The following is a 21,431-nucleotide window of genomic DNA, read 5'->3' on the forward strand; positions in this document are numbered from 1 at the left end:
CCCACAAGTGTCGCCACACTTCCGGCGCCAACATAACATGCCCACAACTTCGTAATCCGTACGTCGTTGGAATGTGGGAGGAAACCGGAGCACCCGGAGGAAACCCATGCAGTCACAGGGAGAACGTACAAACTCCTTACAGACAGTGGCCAGAATTGAACCCGGGTCGCTGGCACTGTAATAGCGTTACGCTAACCGCTACACTACCATGCCTGCCCACATTAGTGTTATTATTAGATATTAGTGTTAACTAGATTCTCTCTGTTAATCAGTGTCCATGGATCTTTTCAAACCACTTTCTTACATCCATATTCTGATCAAGCCAGACCACTGCTGACAACTTCCCTATACAGTGCCTTTTTGAAAAATCAGTGCAGAGAAATATCTTGCTTATGAGAGCTCTGTTGTAATTTTCCCACCAATCATCTCTATTTTTGCAAAACTATTTTTGTTGCTGGAGAATAAATTTGTAATTTGGGAGGGAATAGTGGAATAAGATCATACCCTTGAAATTATTATGAGGCATTCTGCAAACGGGTGCTTTCCTTACACAGTGGGTTTCTTGACAAATTCACTGCTTTGGGAATCATAAACTCCAATTCATAAACCAGCATCCCGTCACACAACACAATATACTGTACTGTGGGTTCACTCATTGCTCATTCTTAAGAAACCTTTTTTGTAATAGCTGAATTTATATCCTGTAGGAATACTACACCACAGATAGGGGATATTTTGCAGAAATTAGCTCCATTTCTGAAGATGTACGGCGAGTATGTGAAAAACTTTGAAAAGGCCATGGCACTACTGAAAACATGGATGGGCAGATCACCACAGTTCAAAGCTATCGTTGAGGAAATTCAGGTAATAACAAGGGTGAATCAACTCCCAACTTAAAGGTGTGATGAATAACTTAAAGTGAAACTCTTACAATTTGACATAGTTTATATTAAAAGTGACGGTGACATTAATAATTTTAAAAGTGTGATTGCAACATTTGAACTTGCAGCTGAGCCTGACGAAGAGAAGTTTACGCAATTTCATGCACCTTGGTGGAATAAAGTGAATGTTTTTAAAAATTATTTTTCCAAATTTCTTTTGTTGTACATACCAATCATCAAAAAAATTTGCATTTATATGCTTTGGATGCATTAAGTATGAAGTAAATGAACTAAGCCAAGGGAGTGGGGTTTGTGTGGGTAAATGATGCTGGCGTCCTTCCCCATAACTCATTCTTTTGTTCTTTTGCTTTCTTGGCCAAGGATAGAGCAGTGGGTCAGACATTTCATTGTTCTGTTAATGTTAAGTCAATTAGAAGCATTCCCAATTTATAGGACAAAAGTAATATAATCCAAAGGGTGATGAATCCAATTCATGCTGCTCACTATGAGCTGTGACAATCCTGCAATTTCTGGGCCACTGTCTTAGTGAGCAGATGGTAAATGATTGCAGTGTCTCTGGAAGCAGAGCAGATGCTGGGTATTCTGGATATCAAGGCAACGTCTTGAATAAGTGTGGCATTGGGGCACCCTGTAAAACTGAAATCAATGGGCATCAAAGGGACAACACTCTAGTGGCTGGCTGGAGTCATACTTCACACAAAGGAATATAGTTGTGGTGTTTAAGAGCTCAATCAGGCCAGCCCCAGGACATCTGTGCATGAGTTCCTCAAGGCAGTGTTCTAGCTCAATCACCTTCAGCTGCTTCATCACTGACTTTCCTTCCATCACAGGGCTAGAAGTGGGAACGTTCACTGCTGATTGCACAGTGTGCAATTCTATTCATATCTTCATCAAATGAAGCAGCCCATGCCTGTGTGCAGCAGAACCTGGATAACATTCAGTTGAAATGCCAGGCAATGACCATCTCCAACAAGAGAAAATCCAACCATTGACCCCTGACATTCAAAGGCGTTACCATCGCTGACTCCTCCACCATCAATATCTTGCGGGTCGCTATTGACCAGAAGATTAACTAGACCAGCCACTTAAAAACCATGGCCACAAGACAGGTCACAGGCTGGGTATCCTAATTTGAATGACTCACCTGAAATCTGCCATCTAAAAGGCACAAGTAAGAAGCATGATGGATTACTCTCCACTTGCCTAGATAAGTGCAATGCCAACAACTCTCAAAAAGCTCAATACCACTTGATTGGGCAAATCAGCCATTTGATTCGTATCTCATCCACCACCCTAAATATTCATTTCCTCCACTATTGGCACACATGGCTGCAGTGTGTACCATCTTCAAAATGTACTGCAGTTTACTCAGCCAGGCTACCCTGAAAGCAGCTCCCAAGTCTGACACCTCTACGACCAAGAAGGACAAGGGAACCAGTGCATAGGAACATCTCAATCTGTAGGTTTCCCTCCAAGTCACGCACCATCCTGACTTGGAAATATATCACCCGTCCTTCATTAAAACTTCCTGCCACATCAAATTCTCCAGAAATGCAGGACAGAAGTCAGGAATGTGCTGGAATACTCTGCACTTACCTGGACAAAAGCCACAATGTCAATGAGAACACCACCATCTCAATGTTCCTTTCCAAGCCACGCAGCTTTCTAACTTGAATGCATGTTACTGTCCTTCATTGTGGCTGGATCAAAATCGTGTAATGCCTTATCTTGGGCATGCAACCACCATGAGGACTACAATGCTACAAGAAAGCAGGTAACTAGAGATGTGCAATGTATGCAATCTCTGCCAACATTGTGCACAGCAAGGAATTTTGTCTAGGGGAGGATCTTTCATACTTCGGTACCTTTGATGCCCCTGACCACTAAGTGAATTCAAGTGCCTTGATTGATCTAGCTATGATCACTTAACACAGTGCCATAAAAATTGAACTGGCGTGCTATACAAACTGACAAATTCATCAAAGGATAAGGAATCCATTCTGATAGCAGACTTGACTTGCTCATGAGTGTAGTGTTCTGTTTTCCCAAAATTATGCCATGTAATTCACATTTTGGTTATAATGTTTCACTTGACAAATCTTATACACTTTTGACAGAGTGTTTGTTTTTCAGAAACAAGAGATCTGTGGATCCCTCACAATACAACATCATATGTTAGAACCTGTCCAAAGAATTCCTCGCTATGAGCTACTTCTCAAGGATTATTTGAAGAAACTACCGCAGGACTCTTTAGATAGGAAAGATGCTGAGAGTAAGGAAACCTTAAAATTATTTTCAAAATAGATCAATACTCTGATTCTTTGTTTGGATTTTAATTAGTTACCTCAGAATAATGCTTCTGGATACTGAAGAAAAGCTAAATAATTTGCAAAATTTTACACTATTTTTTGTTACGTTTTCTTTTTTCTTTTTCGGCACTGCATATTATCCCCTTGGACAAGACAGTCTGCTCATTCTGACTTAGGACAGAACATTATGTTCTTTTTTATGAATAGATAGTAAGGCAGAATCACATTAGGTTGAAAATTATGTAAAAGATGGAACCAAATTTAACAATTGTGAGCACTGTTAAAACATCTGTTTCAGTGTACCTTAGAGCAAACAGATAGCCAAAGCACCAATGCGGCTCTCATCTTTCATTAGTTCCTTCTTCTTAGGCAGTTCCTCAAGATTGAGAATCTCTGGTATCAACTCTGCTTCCTTGGGTTGTGAGATGACTTATGAGGCTAATGTGGGTATCTCAGACTCTTCCACAAATAGGGCAGGAGGTGCCTAAAAGGGTGGACTGGTGGGCAGTTTTTTTTTGAGGTAATGATCTCCTTCCGCCATTTATGCAGGGCTTCTGGGTGCTCCCAACATATGGGCTTAAGAGTTCTCAATACCATCCCTCTCCATTTTGAGTGGTCATTGGCCAGTGACACCTGGGAATTGATGGAAATCTTGCATTATTTCAAGAAAGGTTTAAGAACATTCTTGAATCTATTCCTTTGTCCACTGGTAATCTTTTCATGTGACAGAGCTAAGAATACAGTATTTGTGCCAGACATCTGAACAACTTGGCCTGCCCAATGGATTTAGGGCCTCGGTGCTTAGTAGATTAACATTGGTTCACATATCTATCCTGTTGATTTGGAGGATATTGTGGAGACTGCATTGATGGTATGTCTCCACACCTTGAAGTACCTGCTACAGGTAGTCCAGGTCTCAGAAGCAAGTGCAGGGTAGGAGTCACTGATGTGCAATAGACCATCATTAACTACAGAAGCACAACCATGTGAACCAGTCACATATATCCATAGAACCCTGGCCTGCCTTCTTTTCTGTCACAGCCTTGTAATATTGTAAATGTGAGTGAGGTTTAATTTCTCATTTTTGCACCATTTATGGTAAAAAAAAGTACAAGTTGTTCTGATTCTTGATTTTAAAATCATTGCTATTTTTCTTTCTCCTTATGGACACTATATATTATCTGGCTAATGAAGACAAAATATTCTAGATACAAGAAGTTCTTGAAATAAGCAGACAAACACTTTTGTTATTTCTTTTGTCTTTTCTTATATACATTGTGCTTAACTATGGATTAGTTTGCTGCACTGATTTCAATTCATATCATCATGGAATAATATGGTACAAAATTGGCCATTCAGCCCATTGTGTCTTTGAAACAACCTGGTTATTCATACTCCCTTGCTTTCTTAGATCCCTGTCAATTTTCTCCCTTCAGGTTACTTTTCCAATATCCTTTTGAATATTGGAATCTGCTTCAACCATGCTTTCAGGTGGTGTGTTCCAAATCATAGCTACTTGCCTCAAGTAAAGTAACTTCCTCGCCTCTCATTCGTTTGCTAATTTCCTATATTGTGACCCTTCTACCACTGCAAGTATTTTCTCCTTATTTGTTCTTCGTGACTTTCAACACTTCATCAAATCTTCCCTGACCTTTTCTGCTCTTAACAAAGCACAGTACTGTTCGAATAAGCCTCTTCTGCATGCCCTAAAGCCATGGTTCTTCCCAAAAGGTGCAATCTAGAGCTGCACAGAATGTTCCTCTGGGACCTAAGCAGTATATTTTTAACTGTTCTGCACAATGCTTTCCTCCCTGTGCTTCAGTTTATAAATCAAGGAAGCCATATAGTTTCTCTTTACATCTTCTCAATTTGTCTTGCACGGATCTCTTTGTTCAAGTTTGTTAACTAGCGTAATGTGTGGTACATGGAATCATAAAGTACAGCACAGAAATGAGCCCTTCGGCCCACCATGTCCAGGCCGAACTTTTGGCCCATCTGCACTAATCTCATTTGCCTGCATTAGGTTGATGTCATTCTATGCTGTGCCTATTTAAGTGCCTGTCTAGATGTCTCTTAAACGCAGTGATTGTATCTGATTCCACCACCTCTGGCAGTGAGTTCTGGATATTAACCACTCTCTGGGTAATATAACTTTCCTCTCAAATTCCCTTTAAAACTCCATCCTATCACTTTAAACCTATGCCCTCTTGTTTATGATAGCCCTACCATTATCAAAAGTTTTTTGGAAAACCCATTGTTTAATCATTCATGGCGTATGACCGCTGCCGAATAATTTCCCAGCAAGGCTGGTAAATTATTACCTACTTATTTTGTCTATTTCCTTAATCTGTTAGTAATTCTTTACTATTTAAAGCTTCCACCCACTCTGCTTACATTACTGCCTATCATTTGCCATTGGCAAACTTGGAAATATGACTTTCAATCCTATCAACCATGTCATGTAAATATGGTAAATAATTGTAGTCCCAGCTAAGATCCTTGAGGCACCACAAGCTTATCCTGTCAATACATGCATAGAACAGTACAGCACAGGAACAGGCCCTTTGGCCAGCGATGTTGTGCTGAACTAATTAGCTAATGATGTCTAATTATACTAATCCCTCTGCCTGCACATGGTCCATATCCCTCCATTCTCTGCATATTCATGTGCCTATCTAAGAGCCTCTTAACTGCCTCTATCATAGCTGGCTCCACTACCACCCCTGGCAGTGCATTCCAGGCACCCACCACTCTCCGCACATCTCCTTTGAACTTTCCTCCTCTCACCTTAGATGCATGCCCTTTAGTATTAGACATTTCAACTCTAATGAGAAACATACCAGCTGTTTATATATGCCTCTCATAGTTTTATAAACTTCTATCAGGTCTCTGGCGCTCCAGAGAAAACAACCCTAGCTTATCCAACCTCTCCTTGTAACACCTGCCCTCTTTTCCAGGCAGCCTCCTTTTCTGCATCTTCTCCAAAGCCTCCACATGCTTCCTATAATGGAGTGACCAGAATTAAATGCAATACTCCAGATGCGGCCTAACCAGAGTTTTATGAAGCTGCAATATAACATCCTGCCTCTTGAACTCACTGCCTCAACTAATAAAGGCAAGCATGCCATGTGCCTTCCTTACCCCCTATCAACTTGTGCAGCCACTTTCAGGGAACTATGGACTTGGACCCCAAAATCCCTCTGTACATCAGCATTTTTAAGTGTCCTGCCATTAACTGTGTACTTTCCCTTTACATTTGATCTCCCAAAGTGCAACACCTCACACTTGGCCAGCTTAAACTCCACCTGCCATTTCTCTGCTCATATCTGCAACAGATCTATATCCCATTGTATACTTTGGTAATCTTCTACACTATGAACAATGCCACCAATCTTTGTGTCATCTGCAAACTTACTAACCCACCCATCCATATTTTCATGTAAGTCATTTATGTGTGTGTTTGTGTGTGTATATATATATCTATATATAAAGAAAAGGATCCCTGTGGAACACCACCAGTCACGGACCTCCAACTAAAGTAAGACTCATTGACCACCACCCTCCGTTTTCTATGGGCAAGCCAATTCAGAATCCAAACAGCCATGGATCCCATGCATCTTAATCTTCTGGATGAACCTACCAAGAGGGACCTTGTCGAATGCTTTACTAAAGTCCATGTGGACATCATCCACTGCTCTACCTTCTTCAATCACCTTCGTCACCTCCTCAAAAAAACTTCTGTTCCTAAAAAGTTTCATTTAGAAACGTGGCATACTTGAGGATGACTCTTTGCAGAATTGCACAATAGCAGTTTTAACATTGTTACTTTGCCAAAGGTTCCTTCGCCTATGATGAGATACTCTCAGAGCTGCCACCTGAACTTTTTTCCAGTCAAATTATTTGCCTTATAATTACTCTGTCCTTTATTTTCGATTAGTTGTATGTTTTGACAATTTTATTTTAAACATTATAATTAATAACTGTTTTGGTGATACACATTTGGATTTATTATGATTTTTAATAATTAAATAACATATCCTTTAATCTATTTAATATTTACAGAGTCCCTTGAAATTATCTCCACTGCCGCCACCCATTCGAATGCGGCAATCCGTATGATGGTGAGTGCAAAGAATTAAATCTGCATTAAGTGGTTCTGGGTTTTTTTTAGAAAGTGGACCTATGTCAGGGTTACCTGCTTTTGAGTGAAAGAGCAAATAATTATCATTGAGTTCTTGCTGGTCAGGGGAAGAGCTGGTGCAGTAAAATCCAATCAAATTGGAAATAGTTGACAGCAATTTATGTAATAAATATTCATTTTGAAGCTTATGAGCGGAGAGATTGCCTCACTGGTTTTCCTGATCTCTGCAGTTGCTTCTGTTTAACAGCCAGCTGTCAAACCAGATTTACTGCAGCATGTTAGATTTCAATGTTCAAGATGCTGGAGAAATGTAAATGATTTTCAGTGGCACATACCCATTAACGCAAGTCTAATGATAGAACTGTAAGGGTGAGCAATGGCAAAAAAAGGTATATAACCTGTATTTAATAATTCATAATGGAGGATTAATTTGTGCTGGAGGCATCACACGCTGACCCAATTCCTGTGATCCATTATTCATATAAAATTGCTACTCTTACTGGTTATTTTTGTTGCTCTGCTGAACTTGGCTGCCACATTACCAACTCAAATTATGGAGGCAATAAGTAAATTGAATCGCATATGGAGAGAGCTGGATGTTTTTTTATATGTATTTATATGATCTTGTCATTTTTGTTAATAGTTTACTTTAAACAAAATAATCTATTGTTAAAATTTAGCCGTAAAACAAAAATGTCTCACTGAATTTTTTGATAAAGTCAAAAAAGTGGAAGAATGACACCTTTGATACCAAAAAACTGCATATTTAGAAACAATGTTAAAGAGCATGGCGTTTTGCTGCAGCATCTCCACACCAAGGATGCAAAACCAAAATTATGAGGAGATCCTGAAATAATTTATACTCAGTAGAGTAAACTTAAAGGATTTAAGATTTTAAAATTATAAGCAGTTATCAGGGAAGACCCATTTCCTCTGGGTGAGAAGTTAGTGACTAAGGTGTCATTAATTTAAAATAATCAGTCAGAGAAACAGGAGAGTATTCAATAAAAAATTACATGGAGGGATAAAAGCATTGAACATTTTGTCACAGGGAATGATCTAGGTTTATAACTTTTAATATAAAATCCAACAATTGTTTAAAGTTTAGAAATATACATGACGCTAGATATAACAGGAACTGTTAAATTAATTTGGGACTACTCCTGCAAAGAGCTAGCACACACACGATGTGTTGAGCTGGCGCCCTCTGTGTTTCTATTGAATGTTGCTCTTGATTGAGTCCTAGATTCCACTGTATCCTTGTTTACTCCCCTTGCAATTTTCCTGCAGAATTACAGTCCATTTAGTCAAGAGCCAGTTAGCATTTGTGAGCATTTCCAACATGACAGACTTTTCTTAAGCATAATTTATTAATAAACATAATAATAAACACACTGGTCATATTCATCTGGGATACATAAACTCCAAGAGTTTTATATAAAGATAATATCCATGGTGATTATATAATTGCACTTAATCTAATTAAAATCTTAGGATTTATTTGAAATTACATTGAGGTTTGTCCATCAATGTTTCCACTCCTAGTTACTGGAGTAAATGTGAAAAATTGGTTAACTTATAATAAATCACACTTGGCTATGATTGGTGCACTGTGTCAGAACTGCAACATGAAATGTTCCGATGAATGTTTGCATTTGGCAAATTTTTAATCTTTTCAAATTTCTAATCACTGTTTTAAAGAAATCTAAAGCCAGAAGCTTAGATGGAAATGCAAATCCTGAAACTAAGAATAACTGTCAACCAGGACTACTTCCAAATCCCATCTGTGGAGTAATCTGACATTCTAGTTAATTAGCGGCTCCCAAAATAGTATGAAGATCTTATACATCTCAAACATCTTGTACATGGCCTAGTGAATTGAAACCTAGAACCAGGAAAGAAAATGACTTTAAATGAAAAGGAATGTACTTTCTTTCCAATAGTCCACTATTATAAATTTGGGTTATAAATTATACATTTTTTGTTTGCATTTAGGAAAAGATGAAGAAGTTGATCGATGTGTATGAAATGTTAGGTGGTGAAGAGGAGGATATAGTTAATCCTTCAAATGAACTAATTAAAGAGGGACAAATCCTTAAACTGGCTGCTCGCAACACTTCCTCACAGGAAAGATATCTTTTCTTGGTAAGTACCAATGACATTATGAAGGCACAGACTGGAAACCGGGTAAATGCCTTCCTTTCCAGCCTAAGAGTTGCTCATGTTGTTCAATTTGTTTGATGTGAAGAAGAAGTTGATCAATGTGTATGAAATGTTAGGTGGTGAAGAGGAGGATATAGTTAATCCTTCAAATGAACTAATTAAAGAGGGACAGATCCTTAAACTGGCTGCTCGCAACACTTCCTCACAGGAAAGATATCTTTTCTTGGTAAGTACCAATGACATTATGAAGGCACAGACTGGAAACCAGGTAAATGCCTTCCTTTCCAGCCTAAGAGTTGCTCATGTTGTTCAATTTGGCTGATGTGAAGAAAATTGGCACCAGAGAAGCTTATGCCACTTCGTCCAGAGACAGCATTGTCCAATACTCGATGGGAGGATAGAATCCACCTCCTGAGACGGATGTACATGAGAATAAAATGTAGTTGTTTTAAAAAATATTGATAATGCTGACCAGTTACTGCAAGACCTGGGGAATTTTTTCACAATTTTCTGTTACCTTTCACTGAAAATTTGCCAGAGATCTGGCAGAAACAGGATGTCCATCGATGTTAAGGTAGGAATCTCCCGTCCATTGTCCTCAGTTTTCATTCTCTAAAGGAAAACTTCATTTAAACTTATTTTCAATGTGTGCAATGCTTATTGTATAAAATCCTTTATTCAACATCTGAAGTTGCTCCTTGTAGTGGGTCAGATTACATTGGTTTGTATTTGCTCTCAGCAATGGTGAATGAACACTTTTTGAAGAGTTGATATAGGCTGACACCAGGTAATAAATGGGTTCCGTTTTTAGAGACGTCCATAAGAGAATTTTGTCCCTAATTTGGAAAATACACAAAAATCACTCGATATGCTAACCAAACTTCCACATCAAAAGCACATAAGACTGGTAAGAAAGAACAATTACTAAAAGCGGAGAGAGAGAGGAAACTAGTTCTGCTGTTCGTGGGAATGAATGTTTGTGTGTACGTTGGACTTCTGACCTTGATGCTATTATGGGAGCTTGTTCGTATGTAGGGATGTCCAAATGTCAGGTGTTCTTAACCCAGGGATAGTCTGCAGCAAAATTCCTCAAACCTAGCACCAGATACAGCGCAGCACTCTCGACTGGGATTTGTGAAGAGGATTGGCAATAACATTAAAACAAGTCATGTTGGAAAAACTTTAGCCTCACTGACCTGCCAAGCCCAAACCACATTTACAATTGACAGGTACATTTAAATTATGTACAGAAAGTGAAATAATGATTGAGAAATAACGAGGGCATAAAATGGAAAGAGATAAGGATGGAAAGAGATAAGGATGGAAAAAAGTTCTCTCCAGCATTAATTTTGATTGTGAGATGAATTTTTCATCGTCAGTGATTTTTGAGCAGTAATTGACGATTACTGCACATTAAAGTGTTGCTTTCTCCTATATGCACTGGGTCTAATTTTATTCAGCAATTTTTCATACAAAACTTGAGGTACGAACCTCAAGTTCACAAATTCTAGTCATTTCTACAGCATGTCTGATGGCAAGGACTGCCAGAGTACACCTTGTTGAGTGATAGAATAATCTCTGATGCCAGGTTCAGGATTTCCATATTTAACTGAAGTTCCTGTCAGATTTTCTTTATTCTAATGGAGTGCAGACAGCCTTATGATTATTCACATCACAAATTCCAAGCTTCATTATGCTAGTGTTATAGAACAAATGTTCATCTTCAAACAGTGTAACACATGCACAGGCAAAATGTTTCATTTCCTTTTGGTTTGTGGTTCAAATCGAAATATTACTAACATTTTACACACTATGCTCTCCATTGTTAAGATCCTAGCATTAACAATTGCTGATATAAAATTAATATAAACATTAACTAGTTACTAAATTCACATGAATGCCTAAATGTCCTGAAATTCAAAAGGTAACTAATTATCACAAAAATTTTTGGAAAATCTTTTTCTCATTGGGATTTGTTTAGTTGTTTAGTCATTGCAGGGTACTTGTTTACAGTTTTTCTCTCTTATAAAGTTTTGCATTGATAGAATTCTTCGAGCTCACACAACCTAGCAGCATTTGCCATAAGCAGGAAAAAATGGACTTTGCACTCTCATTCAGGAGTGTTCTCTAACAGGAGCACGTTTCAGACATTCAGGCACACATTAAATGGCTTCCACTGTGTTAAATGAACAGTCGTAGCGGCTGCTACCATGATGTGAAAACAAGACACTAGTCGAAGGGTTTCAGAACGATAACTGGTTTATTTTCCCGCCTTGCGCGGGCCTTTTAAGAGAGCCTGTTCCCGCCCACTCAAAACGGCAATGACGTATACGCTGCATCATCAAACCTTTCCCGCGCGCAGGTTCTCCCTGTCACTCGGGGAAGACGAAGGCCCACCGCCATCTTGGGCCTCGCCACTCTGACGACGCGTGACCCGACCGCCGAGCCGGTTCACTTGCTCGGACGGTGAGTCGCTACACAACCCCCCCAGAACCAGCGATGTGGTCCCCAAGGGCTGCAGGCTGTGTTAGCCGCTGCTTAGGAGGTCGGCCTCTGTGTCGCGGTGCTGGAACCTCGACCGGTTGTTGTAGATCTAAATGGGCCGGTTTGAGGCGGTTCGTCGTGAAGACCTGCTCCTTGCCCCCAATGTCCAAAATAAAGGTGGACCCATTGTTCCTGATGACTTGGAACGGCCCCTCATATGGTCGTTGCAATGGTGCCCGAGGTGTGCCCCTGCGAACAAAAACAAACTTACAGTCTCGTAGTTCTTTGGGCTTACAGGATGAGGCTTGACCGTGCTGCGAAGTGGGAACCGGGGCCAAGTTGCTGAGCCTCTTGCGCAGTCTTTGCAGGACTGCCGTGGGTTGTTCCCCTTGGTCCCAAAGGGCGGGTATGAAATCCCCTGGGATGACCAGGGGCGCCCCGTACACAAGTTCAGCTGACGAAACGTGGAGGTCTTCCTTGGGGGCAGTGCGTATGCCAAGCAGGACCCAAGGCAGTTCGTCAACCCAGTTAGGACCCTTCAGGCGGGCCATCAAGGCTAATTTTAGATGGCGGTGGAAACGTTCCACTAACCCGTTTGATTGAGGACGGTAGGCCGTGGTGGTGTGCAGCTGCGTCCCCAGCATGTTCACTAATGCAGACCAGAGGCTGGAGGTAAATTGGGTGCCTCTGTCTGAAGTGATGTGGGCCGGAACACCAAAACGTGAGATCCAAGTTGTGAGCAGCGCCCGGGCGCAGGAATCAGTCATGATGTCAGATAGAGGGGTTGCCTCTTGCCACCTCGTGAACTGGTCCACGATGGTAAGGAGGTACCAGGCTCCTCTTGAAACTGGCAGAGGACCAACGAGGTCAACGTGGACGTGATCGAACCTTCTACGGGTAGGCTCGAACTGCTGTGGCGGGACCTTGGTGTGTCATTGGATTTTTGATGTCTGGCAGTGTGGACAAGTCCTGGCCCACTCACTGACCTGTTTGCGCAGGCCATGTCAGATGAACTTGCTGGCGACCAGTCGGACAGTTGATCTGATGGACGGGTGCGCCAACCCATGTATCAGGTTGAAAACGCATTTCCGCCAGGCTGCAGGAACTATAGGGCGGGGTTGACCTGTTGCGATGTTGCAAAGGAGGGTCTGCTGACCTGGACCGACCAAGAAATCTTGGAGCTGCAGACCCGAGACTGCGGTTCTGTAGCTGGGCAGCTCGTTGTCGGTTTGCTGTGCATCAGCCAGGGCTGTGTAGTCGACACCCAGGGACAGGTTGTGGATGGTCGGTCTGGAAAGTGCGTCAGCAACGATATTGTCCTTTCTGGAGACATATTGGATATCCGTTGTGAATTTGGAAATGTAGGACAAATGTTTCTGTTGATGAGCTGACCAAGGATTGGAGACTTTGGAGAAGGTGAAGGACAAAGGCTTATGGTCAGTGAAAGCGGTGACAGGCCTGCCTTCTAGAAAGTACCGGAAGTGCCGGACCGCTAGGTACAGCGCTAGAAGTTCCAGATCAAAAGCGCTGTATTTCAGTTCGGGTGGTCTAAGGTGCTTGCTGAAAAATGCCAAGGGTTGCCAACAGCCTTTGATTAGTTGTTCCAGTACCCCACCAACCGCGGTGTTGGATGCGTCCACCATGAGGGTGGTTGGGACGTCTGTCCTAGGGTGTACAAATATCGTGGCGTCTGCCAGGGCGTCCTTGGCCTTAACGAAGGCAGCTGCAGCCTCGTCGTTCCAGGCGATGTCCTTGCCCTTACCAGCCATCAGCGAGAACAAAGGGCGCATGATACGGGCTGCTGCAGGGATGAACCGATGGTAAAAGTTGACCATCCCCAGGAATTCCTGTAGGCCTTTGACCGTGTTGGGGCAGGAAAAATGGCGGATAGCGTCTACCTTGGCGGGTAGGGGTGTTGCCCCATCGCTGGTGATTTTGTGGCTGAGGAAATCGATAGAGTCAAGTCCGAATTGGCACTTGGCCGGGTTGATCTTGAGGCCGAAATCACAGAGACGGGAATACAGTTGGCGGAGGTGGGAAAGGTGTTCTTGGCGGTCACGGCTGGCGATTAGTATGTCATCTAAGTAAATGAACACGAAGTCCAGGTCTCGGCCTACCGCGTCCATCAGCCGCTGGAAAGTCTGCGCAGCATTCTTAAGGCCGAACGGCATTCGAAGGAATTCGAAGAGGCCAAATGGGGTGATAATCACAGTTTTGGGGACGTCATCCGGATGGACCGGGATTTGGTAGTATCCCCGAATGAGGTCCACTTTGGAGAAGATGTGGGCCCCATGTAGGTTCGCTGCGAAGTCGTGGATGTGAGGGATGGGGTAGTGGTCCAGGGTGGTGGCGTCATTCAGTCTGCGGTAGTCACCGCAGGGCCTCCACCCGCTGGTGGCTTTGGGGACCATGTGCAGGGGGGAGGCCCAGGGGCTGTCTGACCTGCGAACGATCCCCAGCTCCTCCATGCGACGGAACTCTTCCTTTGCCAGGCGGAGCTTGTCTGGAGGTAGTCGTCGTGCTCGGGCATGAAGGGGTGGCCCTGTGGTAATGATGTGTTGTGGCACCCCGTGTTTGGGCCTAGAATTTGTAAACTGAGGTGCCAAAACTGATGGGAATTCAGCTAGGAGCTTGGTGAACTCGTTGCCAGACAGGGAAATGGAGTCCAGGTGCGGGGCTGGTAGGCTGGTTTCTCCCAGGGGGTAGGTCAGGAAAGTTCTGGAGTGGACCAACCGCTTCCCTCACAGGACGACTAACAGGTTGTGGGCCCAAAGGAAATTGGCTCCTAGGAGTGGTCAGGCAATGGTGGCAAGGGTAAAGGTCCAGGTAAAATGGCTGCCGCCGAATTGTAATTGAAGTGTGTGGGTACCGAAAGTCCATATCGTTGTGCCATTTGCGGCATTGAGTACAGGACCTTCTTGCCTGTTACGAGTGTCGCGGCCGGTCGGGGGCAAAATACTGACCTCTGCTCCAGTATCGACGAGGAAACGCCACCCAGACTGCTTGTCCTGAACAAATAGGAGGCTTTGTTGGCGGCCAGCCGCCGTAGCCATCAGTGACGGCTGGCCCTGGCATTTCCCTGAAACTTGCAGGGTGGAGGGCATCGACGGGCCTCCGCGCCCCACCTCTGATGGTAGAAACATAGCTGGTCACCAGTGTCGTCGTCTGTGTTCCTGGGGTGTGATCACTCGGTTGCTGGGACTGGTTTAGGCAGGCGTTGGGCTCACAGCCTGGCGATTTGGCCGACGGACGAACCGCTCTCGCGTTTGGCCTTCCACAGGACATTTGCCCGGGCAGCTACCTCATGTGGGTTGCTGAAGTTGGCGTCGGCCAACAGCAGGTAAATGTCATTGGGTAGTTGTTCGAGGAAGGCCTGTTCAAACATTAGGCAGGGCTTGTGTCCCTCGGCCAATGCCAGCATCTCATTCATTAGGGTGGATGGGGATCTGTCCCCTAGGCCGTTGAGATGAAGCAGGCGGGCGGCATGCTCACGATGGGAGAGGCCGAAGGTCCGAATCAGAAGGTCTTTGAAAGCTGGGTACTTATCCTCCTCCAGAAGAGACTGGATGAAGTCTCCAACCTGGGCGGCTGTCTCCTGGTCCAGAGAGCTGACCACATGGTAGTACTTTGTGGAGTCGGAGGTGATCTGCCAAAGGTGGAATTGTGCTTCGGCCTGGTCGAACCAGACGCTGGGACGAAGTGTCCAAAAGGTGGGCAGCTTGAGTGCCACTGTGTTGGCTGCTGCGTTGTTGTCCATTGTGCGGGTCCAAGATCCGTTTGGACCGTCGGGGTCACCAATGTAGCAGCTGCTACCGCGATGTGAAAACAAGACACTAGTCGAAGGGTTTCAGAACAAGAACTGGTTTATTTTCCCGCCTTGCGCGGGCCTTTTAGGAGAGCCTGTTCCCGCCCACTCAAAACGGCAATGACGTATACGCTGCGTCATCAAACCTTTCCCGCGCGCAGGTTCTCCCTGTCGCTTGGTGAAGACAAAGGCCCACCGCCATCTTGGGCCTCGCCACTCCGACGACGCGCGATCCAACCGCCGAGCCGGTTCGCTTGCTCGGACGGTGAGTCACTACACAGTTAGCGAATCAGGTACAGCCTCCTGAGCTTAGGGTAACCATGCCAGTAGAAAACTATGTCCTTGTGGAGAGCTCGGTCTCCTTGAAGCCTCCATAATCTTTGCTTCCAGATTCTATTCAGTGTGTATTTCACTGCTGCAGATATAATGATATTATGGCTGAGAAATTCAATCAAGTAACACAGTGTTTTCCTACAACACACAGTGGATTTTTTTTATTATTAACCCAATTGCTAAACACATTAAATACATTGTACACTAGTTGTTTACTTCCCGAAATTGGATCATGCCCATGAATGCATCGAGACTGCTGGGCACGTGCCGTGACTTGAATTAGCATAAAATGCACCATTGGAATTACACAAAAATGTAGTGGGCATGCATGACCTGTGAAAGGCCAGGGCCTCTCGCGTTATAGCAAGTCCTGATCCAGAGGGTGGAGACCTTCCGTAGCATTAAAGAGCTGGACCCTATCTGTAGCACTAACAAGGAGTCCAAGGTATTTGTCTTCTTCAAGGTTGGTACATTCTAGAAAGTTTTATCATGGCTGATCACCCCATGTCCTGCACTTCTCCACCAATAACGACACCTCCCTCCCCAAATTGTCTGTCAGGTGGTCTTTCCCTTCCCATCATACAAATATCACTATGAGCCTGATCATTTCTCCTCTGACCACTCCTGATTTATCACCAAAGTTGAATACTCCCTTTGATCATCTCTTCTCCCAGTCCAGATCACTGCCCCATCCCAATCATGACTGAAGCCAATCTTTTCTGATCACGTTCCTGTGCCCCTGCACTTTCAACCCACTTTCTTGAAAATGTTCACGGTTCATGGATTAGGAGGAAACGCCTTTGTGTAAGTTTCCTCCTGTGTGATAACTTGGCCTTTGTGGATGCCTTCCACAGTTCCTAGTTAATAAACATTTTTAAATGTGTTGCTTTTTCTAGGCCTGCCTTCAAATTCTCAACTTCTTAGTTGCTGTCCAACTTTTTTCATTCCTTTCCCCCACACACCCTTTTATCTGTTTCCCACCCCACTCCCTCTTCAAAACCATGGACATTGATGCAAAGTGCTCCAAATGAAGTCCACATATTTGTTGACCTTCTAAAAGAACGTACAGTACTTGGATTGATAGGTATGTCCCTGCTCTAAATAGAAAAATATTGTAATCCATTAGATATGAAATTATCCAATGGGAAGAGGCAACATTATAGCTCCTTATTGACTTGGTTGCCTGTTTTACTGAGTGGCTTCCACCCTCTGTGTTATTTAATTGAGCTTTTTTGAAAAAGAATGGCATGAAATTGCAGCTAAAATTTTTAAACCAACTCCAGGATACACATTCTGTTACATTTATATTGGATGATAATTAACAATTATTTTGTTTTTTTTATCCCAACAGTTAAACAACATGTTGCTGTACTGTGTTCCAAAGTTTAGTTTGGTATTTACAAGATATACTGTTCGAACGAAAATTGGCATTGAAGGCATGAAGGTTTGTCAATTTTTTTGCCAAAATTATACTTTATTCATAAAATTAGCAAACATATATTACAGTGCATTCAGAGGCATTGTTCACTGTACAACCATGCCATCTATTTGTTTACAAGATTTACATATATCATCATATATTCTTTCACATATATTCCATGAGCAATAAGTTTAAGAAAAGTTTTACATAGCTTCCAGCTGCTCAGTATGTAGTGGTGTGTTGGCCTTAAACTGTGGCCTTTCCCCACAGAGCCTTTGCAATAGCTGCATCAAAGCTTCAGCACGTCCGTCAGCACATGGACCTGCATCTTAGAAAGAACAGTCTGCTGCAGTTGGTTGTGGACAGTCCATTCCATTGGAAAGCTAGCATGTTCTGAGCAGACCAATGCGTGCCTTTCACTGAGTTGATAATCTTCCAGCAGTGGTTAATGTTTGTCTTGGTGTGTGTCGCTGGGAACTGCCCATAGAGCACAAGTCCTGCTTTAGGCAGCTGTTCTGCATGAACCTTAACAAAGACCACTACATCTCATTATTGGCAAACCCATATTCCAGAAACAGATAGATGATGGTCTCATTCCCACTACAGTGACCTTAAGGGCACCTTCCAGTGGCACTGAGATTCCAGCTGTACATAAAGGATCTGACAAGGACGGTGCTTCTCACCACCAGCCAAGAGAGGTCTAGTGATAGTTTGAAAGTTCTCATGATGTGGTATTTTGCCATATGACTTTGACAATCCACTCAGGGGAACATTCTGCCTGAATCCATCATCATATTTTCTTGTAGGACCTCAAGGACATTCCATAATGACTACTGTCTGATTGACTTGTGGTCAAAAGTATTCTCCTACTCAGACTTTTCTATGAGGGGCAGGTGGTGTAGCAGATTCCACGGCAGCCTGACCAGACCCATCCTTCACAACATAGGTCTGGAGAAAATCTCAGCGCACAGTCAACCTTGTTTATATTTGGGTACCAGGGTCTGTGCACAGCTTGATGCAACGATTTACGTAGGCAGCCATCTGCATGAGGGCCATGTTGGGGATATTTCTCACCCCCTTTCAAGATTTGTACATTGTATCTAGGTGACATGTTTTTTCCCAATCTTCATGTAAAATGAAAGTCTGCTGCAATGTAGGTGATGGATGTGGTGACACCCACACCATATACAGTAGCACTGAGAGCATCTTGCATCTGATGACCATTCACACTATCCCATTTTCTGCTTCACCTTGGCTATAGGCTCCAACTGGTTCTTGCTGCCTGCCCCAGTTGCTCAGAATCATATGCCCAGCACCTTAGAACATAGAACAGTGCAGGCCCTTCGGCCCATGATATTGTGCTGACCTATATAAACCTACTCCACAATCAATCTAACCTTCAAGTAATCAGACCTGAAGGGAACAAAGTCCAACCAGTTACCAAATAGGGACCCTCTTTTGCTGCAATTAACTCTAGTCTTGGAGGCCAATTTGAATTAATCTCAGATGCTCAACAATCTGCAGACCGTCCGTGATCTAAGCAGTGCCAATGAACAGAAGGCCTTTGATCTGAGTGCCTCTGCTGCCTGGGATCATTGCCATTCTTGTGCTTGCAACCTTCTGACACAAGGCTTGGAACAACACAAAAAGAAGATAGGTCACCTTAGCCTACCTCCAGGTTTGATCAGGAAGCTTCATGTTTCCCACCCATTAATTCGGATTGTGCTACTGAAATTTGAGCAGAACAGTCATATCCAAATGTAGGTTCCCTCTCTGTTAAGTTCTTCTTTAAAAGTGAACTGCAGATAATTTACCTCTTCTCAGTCATGTCACCCAAACATATTTTCTTTGTGCTTCTTAATACTTTAGGTCATTGAGACCCATAACAAAGACTATCCAAACACATTCCAGGTCTCTGGAAAAGAACGAACATTAGAGTTGCAGGCCAGGTAAGCTGAAAATTGCTTTTGTGGATATTCACTGATGTAAAATTATTCTCTTTGGACTGCAGTGTATTTCAACTGCAAGAAAGAATGAACAGACATTCATATAAAGCTCTTCCTATACACTGATTATTCCAAAGTACTTCAGACTTTGGAAAAGGTGCATGAAGAAACATTTTTTTACACAGAAATTGAGTATGATCAAGAACTTCTTGTCTTGTAGTAGAAGCAGAGTTGATAAGGGCTATTAAAAAGGAATTGGATATACACTTGAGGGAAAGTAATTTGCAGGAGTATAGGGAAAGATCAGGGGGATGGGATGGGAGTGATTTGATTCAGTGAGTGGAATGGGTTTTTTTTCCGTGCTCCCTTACGATATTATAAGTTGTGTATCGGAAGATCATGCTGTCCTATTCAGAGATGGATGATCAGACAATCTCATTTTGTGATGTTGCTTGGGATCAAATGTTTGGCAGGTCATTTTGGAGAACTGTGAGATTTCTCTGTTCACCTGCACATGTAACTAGGGCCTCTGTTTAAACATTCTGAAGATAACCTTCTATTATGACAGGGCATTTCATATGGATCTGATAAGGTTGGGCACGTGTTCTGAAGTACTGCATGAACTGTTAACCCAGAGTCAAAACGTGGTGTAGTCCTTTCATCAAATATTTTTAAAATATTTAAAATATTGCATCCAATACACACCTTACTTATTTTTTGAAAGCTAGCATAAATATATTGCACAGAACTTTTTCAAATTTTCCAGTCAATTAGTAGTCTAACCAAGAGGCTATAATGTTGGTTGATGTGGGTGTTGAGAACAATTTGATTCTGATACAACAGATTAACATTGGGGGATATTATTTGCATTTGTGGAAGTAGGAGAAACTTAACTTGATATTTCTATGTGCTTAATTGAGCTGGGAATGTGTTTTGCTTTAATATCTCAGATGGGAACATTCTGCATTTCACAAATAATAAACAGAATATTTCAGGTAGGTTTTAGTAGATTGTTAATGATCTTAAACTGGTTGTTGTCATCTGAGTAACAAGAAAAGTGCAAAAAATGTGGTTGATCCCCATCATGTTGAATGTTTTACGTATGATTGCATTTATTTAATGTTGGAAGTGAATTGTTCCTTTGTGAATACTATAATTTTTATTTTCCAAGCAGAAAAGTGAGCAGATGAGGAAGCACATGCCTCATTTCTTCAGCAGTTCTTTGTTTTTGCTGAGTTAAGTTATGAAAGTCTAATAAGATAATTATACCTTATTTCTTACAGCTCAGCATCTTTCCTCCTTTATTTAGACAACCTGAGGCTTGTGTGATAACCTTGGACTGTAGGTTTGATGGGTTAGAACGAGTGGAAATCCTGGGTGCATTCAGTGTCCTGTAACACTCAAATTGGTATCCAGCATTGGATTTTTGCATTGGAGTGCCTTTAAACAGCAACAATGCATGGAACATAGAACATTACAGCACAGTACAGGCCCTTCAGCCCATGATGTTGTGCCGACGTTTTATCCTGCTCTAATATCTATCTAACCCTTCCCTCCCACATAGCCCTCCATTTCTCTGTCATTCATCTATTTTTATTCATCCTATATTTCATGTATATATTTCATTCATCCTATTTTTCTTAGCAAACAAAAACACTTATCAAATCTAGATAATTTAGATAATTGAATATAGAACAAGCTAAAAGAAATGTCATTCAATGTAATTAAGTGAATAGAACCTAGTGTAATCAAATCTGACCATCTGACCTCATCGTTGGAATATCAATTCCTTTCTGCGATTTTGTTGAATTTGCTGTATTTTTGAGCATTGCCACTTTCAGGTTGTGTTAACTGACAACATGCCTGGTAGCCACAGTGTCATGCAACTACAGGCATGAAATCAAAGTAACAAACTAATTTGGAGACAC

The 21,431-nt window shown here is 42.4% G+C and overlaps 1 protein-coding gene across 8 annotated transcripts in view; it reads left to right on the forward strand.

Annotated features, from left to right (window-relative positions):
* Positions 1-21,431, forward strand: part of LOC127578231 (FYVE, RhoGEF and PH domain-containing protein 4-like) — a 173,898-nt gene that overhangs the window by 136,890 nt on the left and 15,577 nt on the right. For all 8 annotated transcript variants that reach the window (XM_052029982.1, XM_052029984.1, XM_052029985.1 and 5 more), the window contains 6 exons: positions 708-864; positions 3,036-3,174; positions 7,274-7,332; positions 9,348-9,497; positions 17,489-17,581; positions 19,427-19,506. In XM_052029982.1, the coding sequence (XP_051885942.1) occupies positions 708-864; positions 3,036-3,174; positions 7,274-7,332; positions 9,348-9,497; positions 17,489-17,581; positions 19,427-19,506 (678 nt within the window). The remainder of the gene's footprint in view (positions 1-707; positions 865-3,035; positions 3,175-7,273; positions 7,333-9,347; positions 9,498-17,488; positions 17,582-19,426; positions 19,507-21,431) is intronic.

This window comes from Pristis pectinata, chromosome 15 (genome assembly GCF_009764475.1).
Source record: "Pristis pectinata isolate sPriPec2 chromosome 15, sPriPec2.1.pri, whole genome shotgun sequence".
NCBI lineage: Eukaryota > Metazoa > Chordata > Chondrichthyes > Rhinopristiformes > Pristidae > Pristis > Pristis pectinata.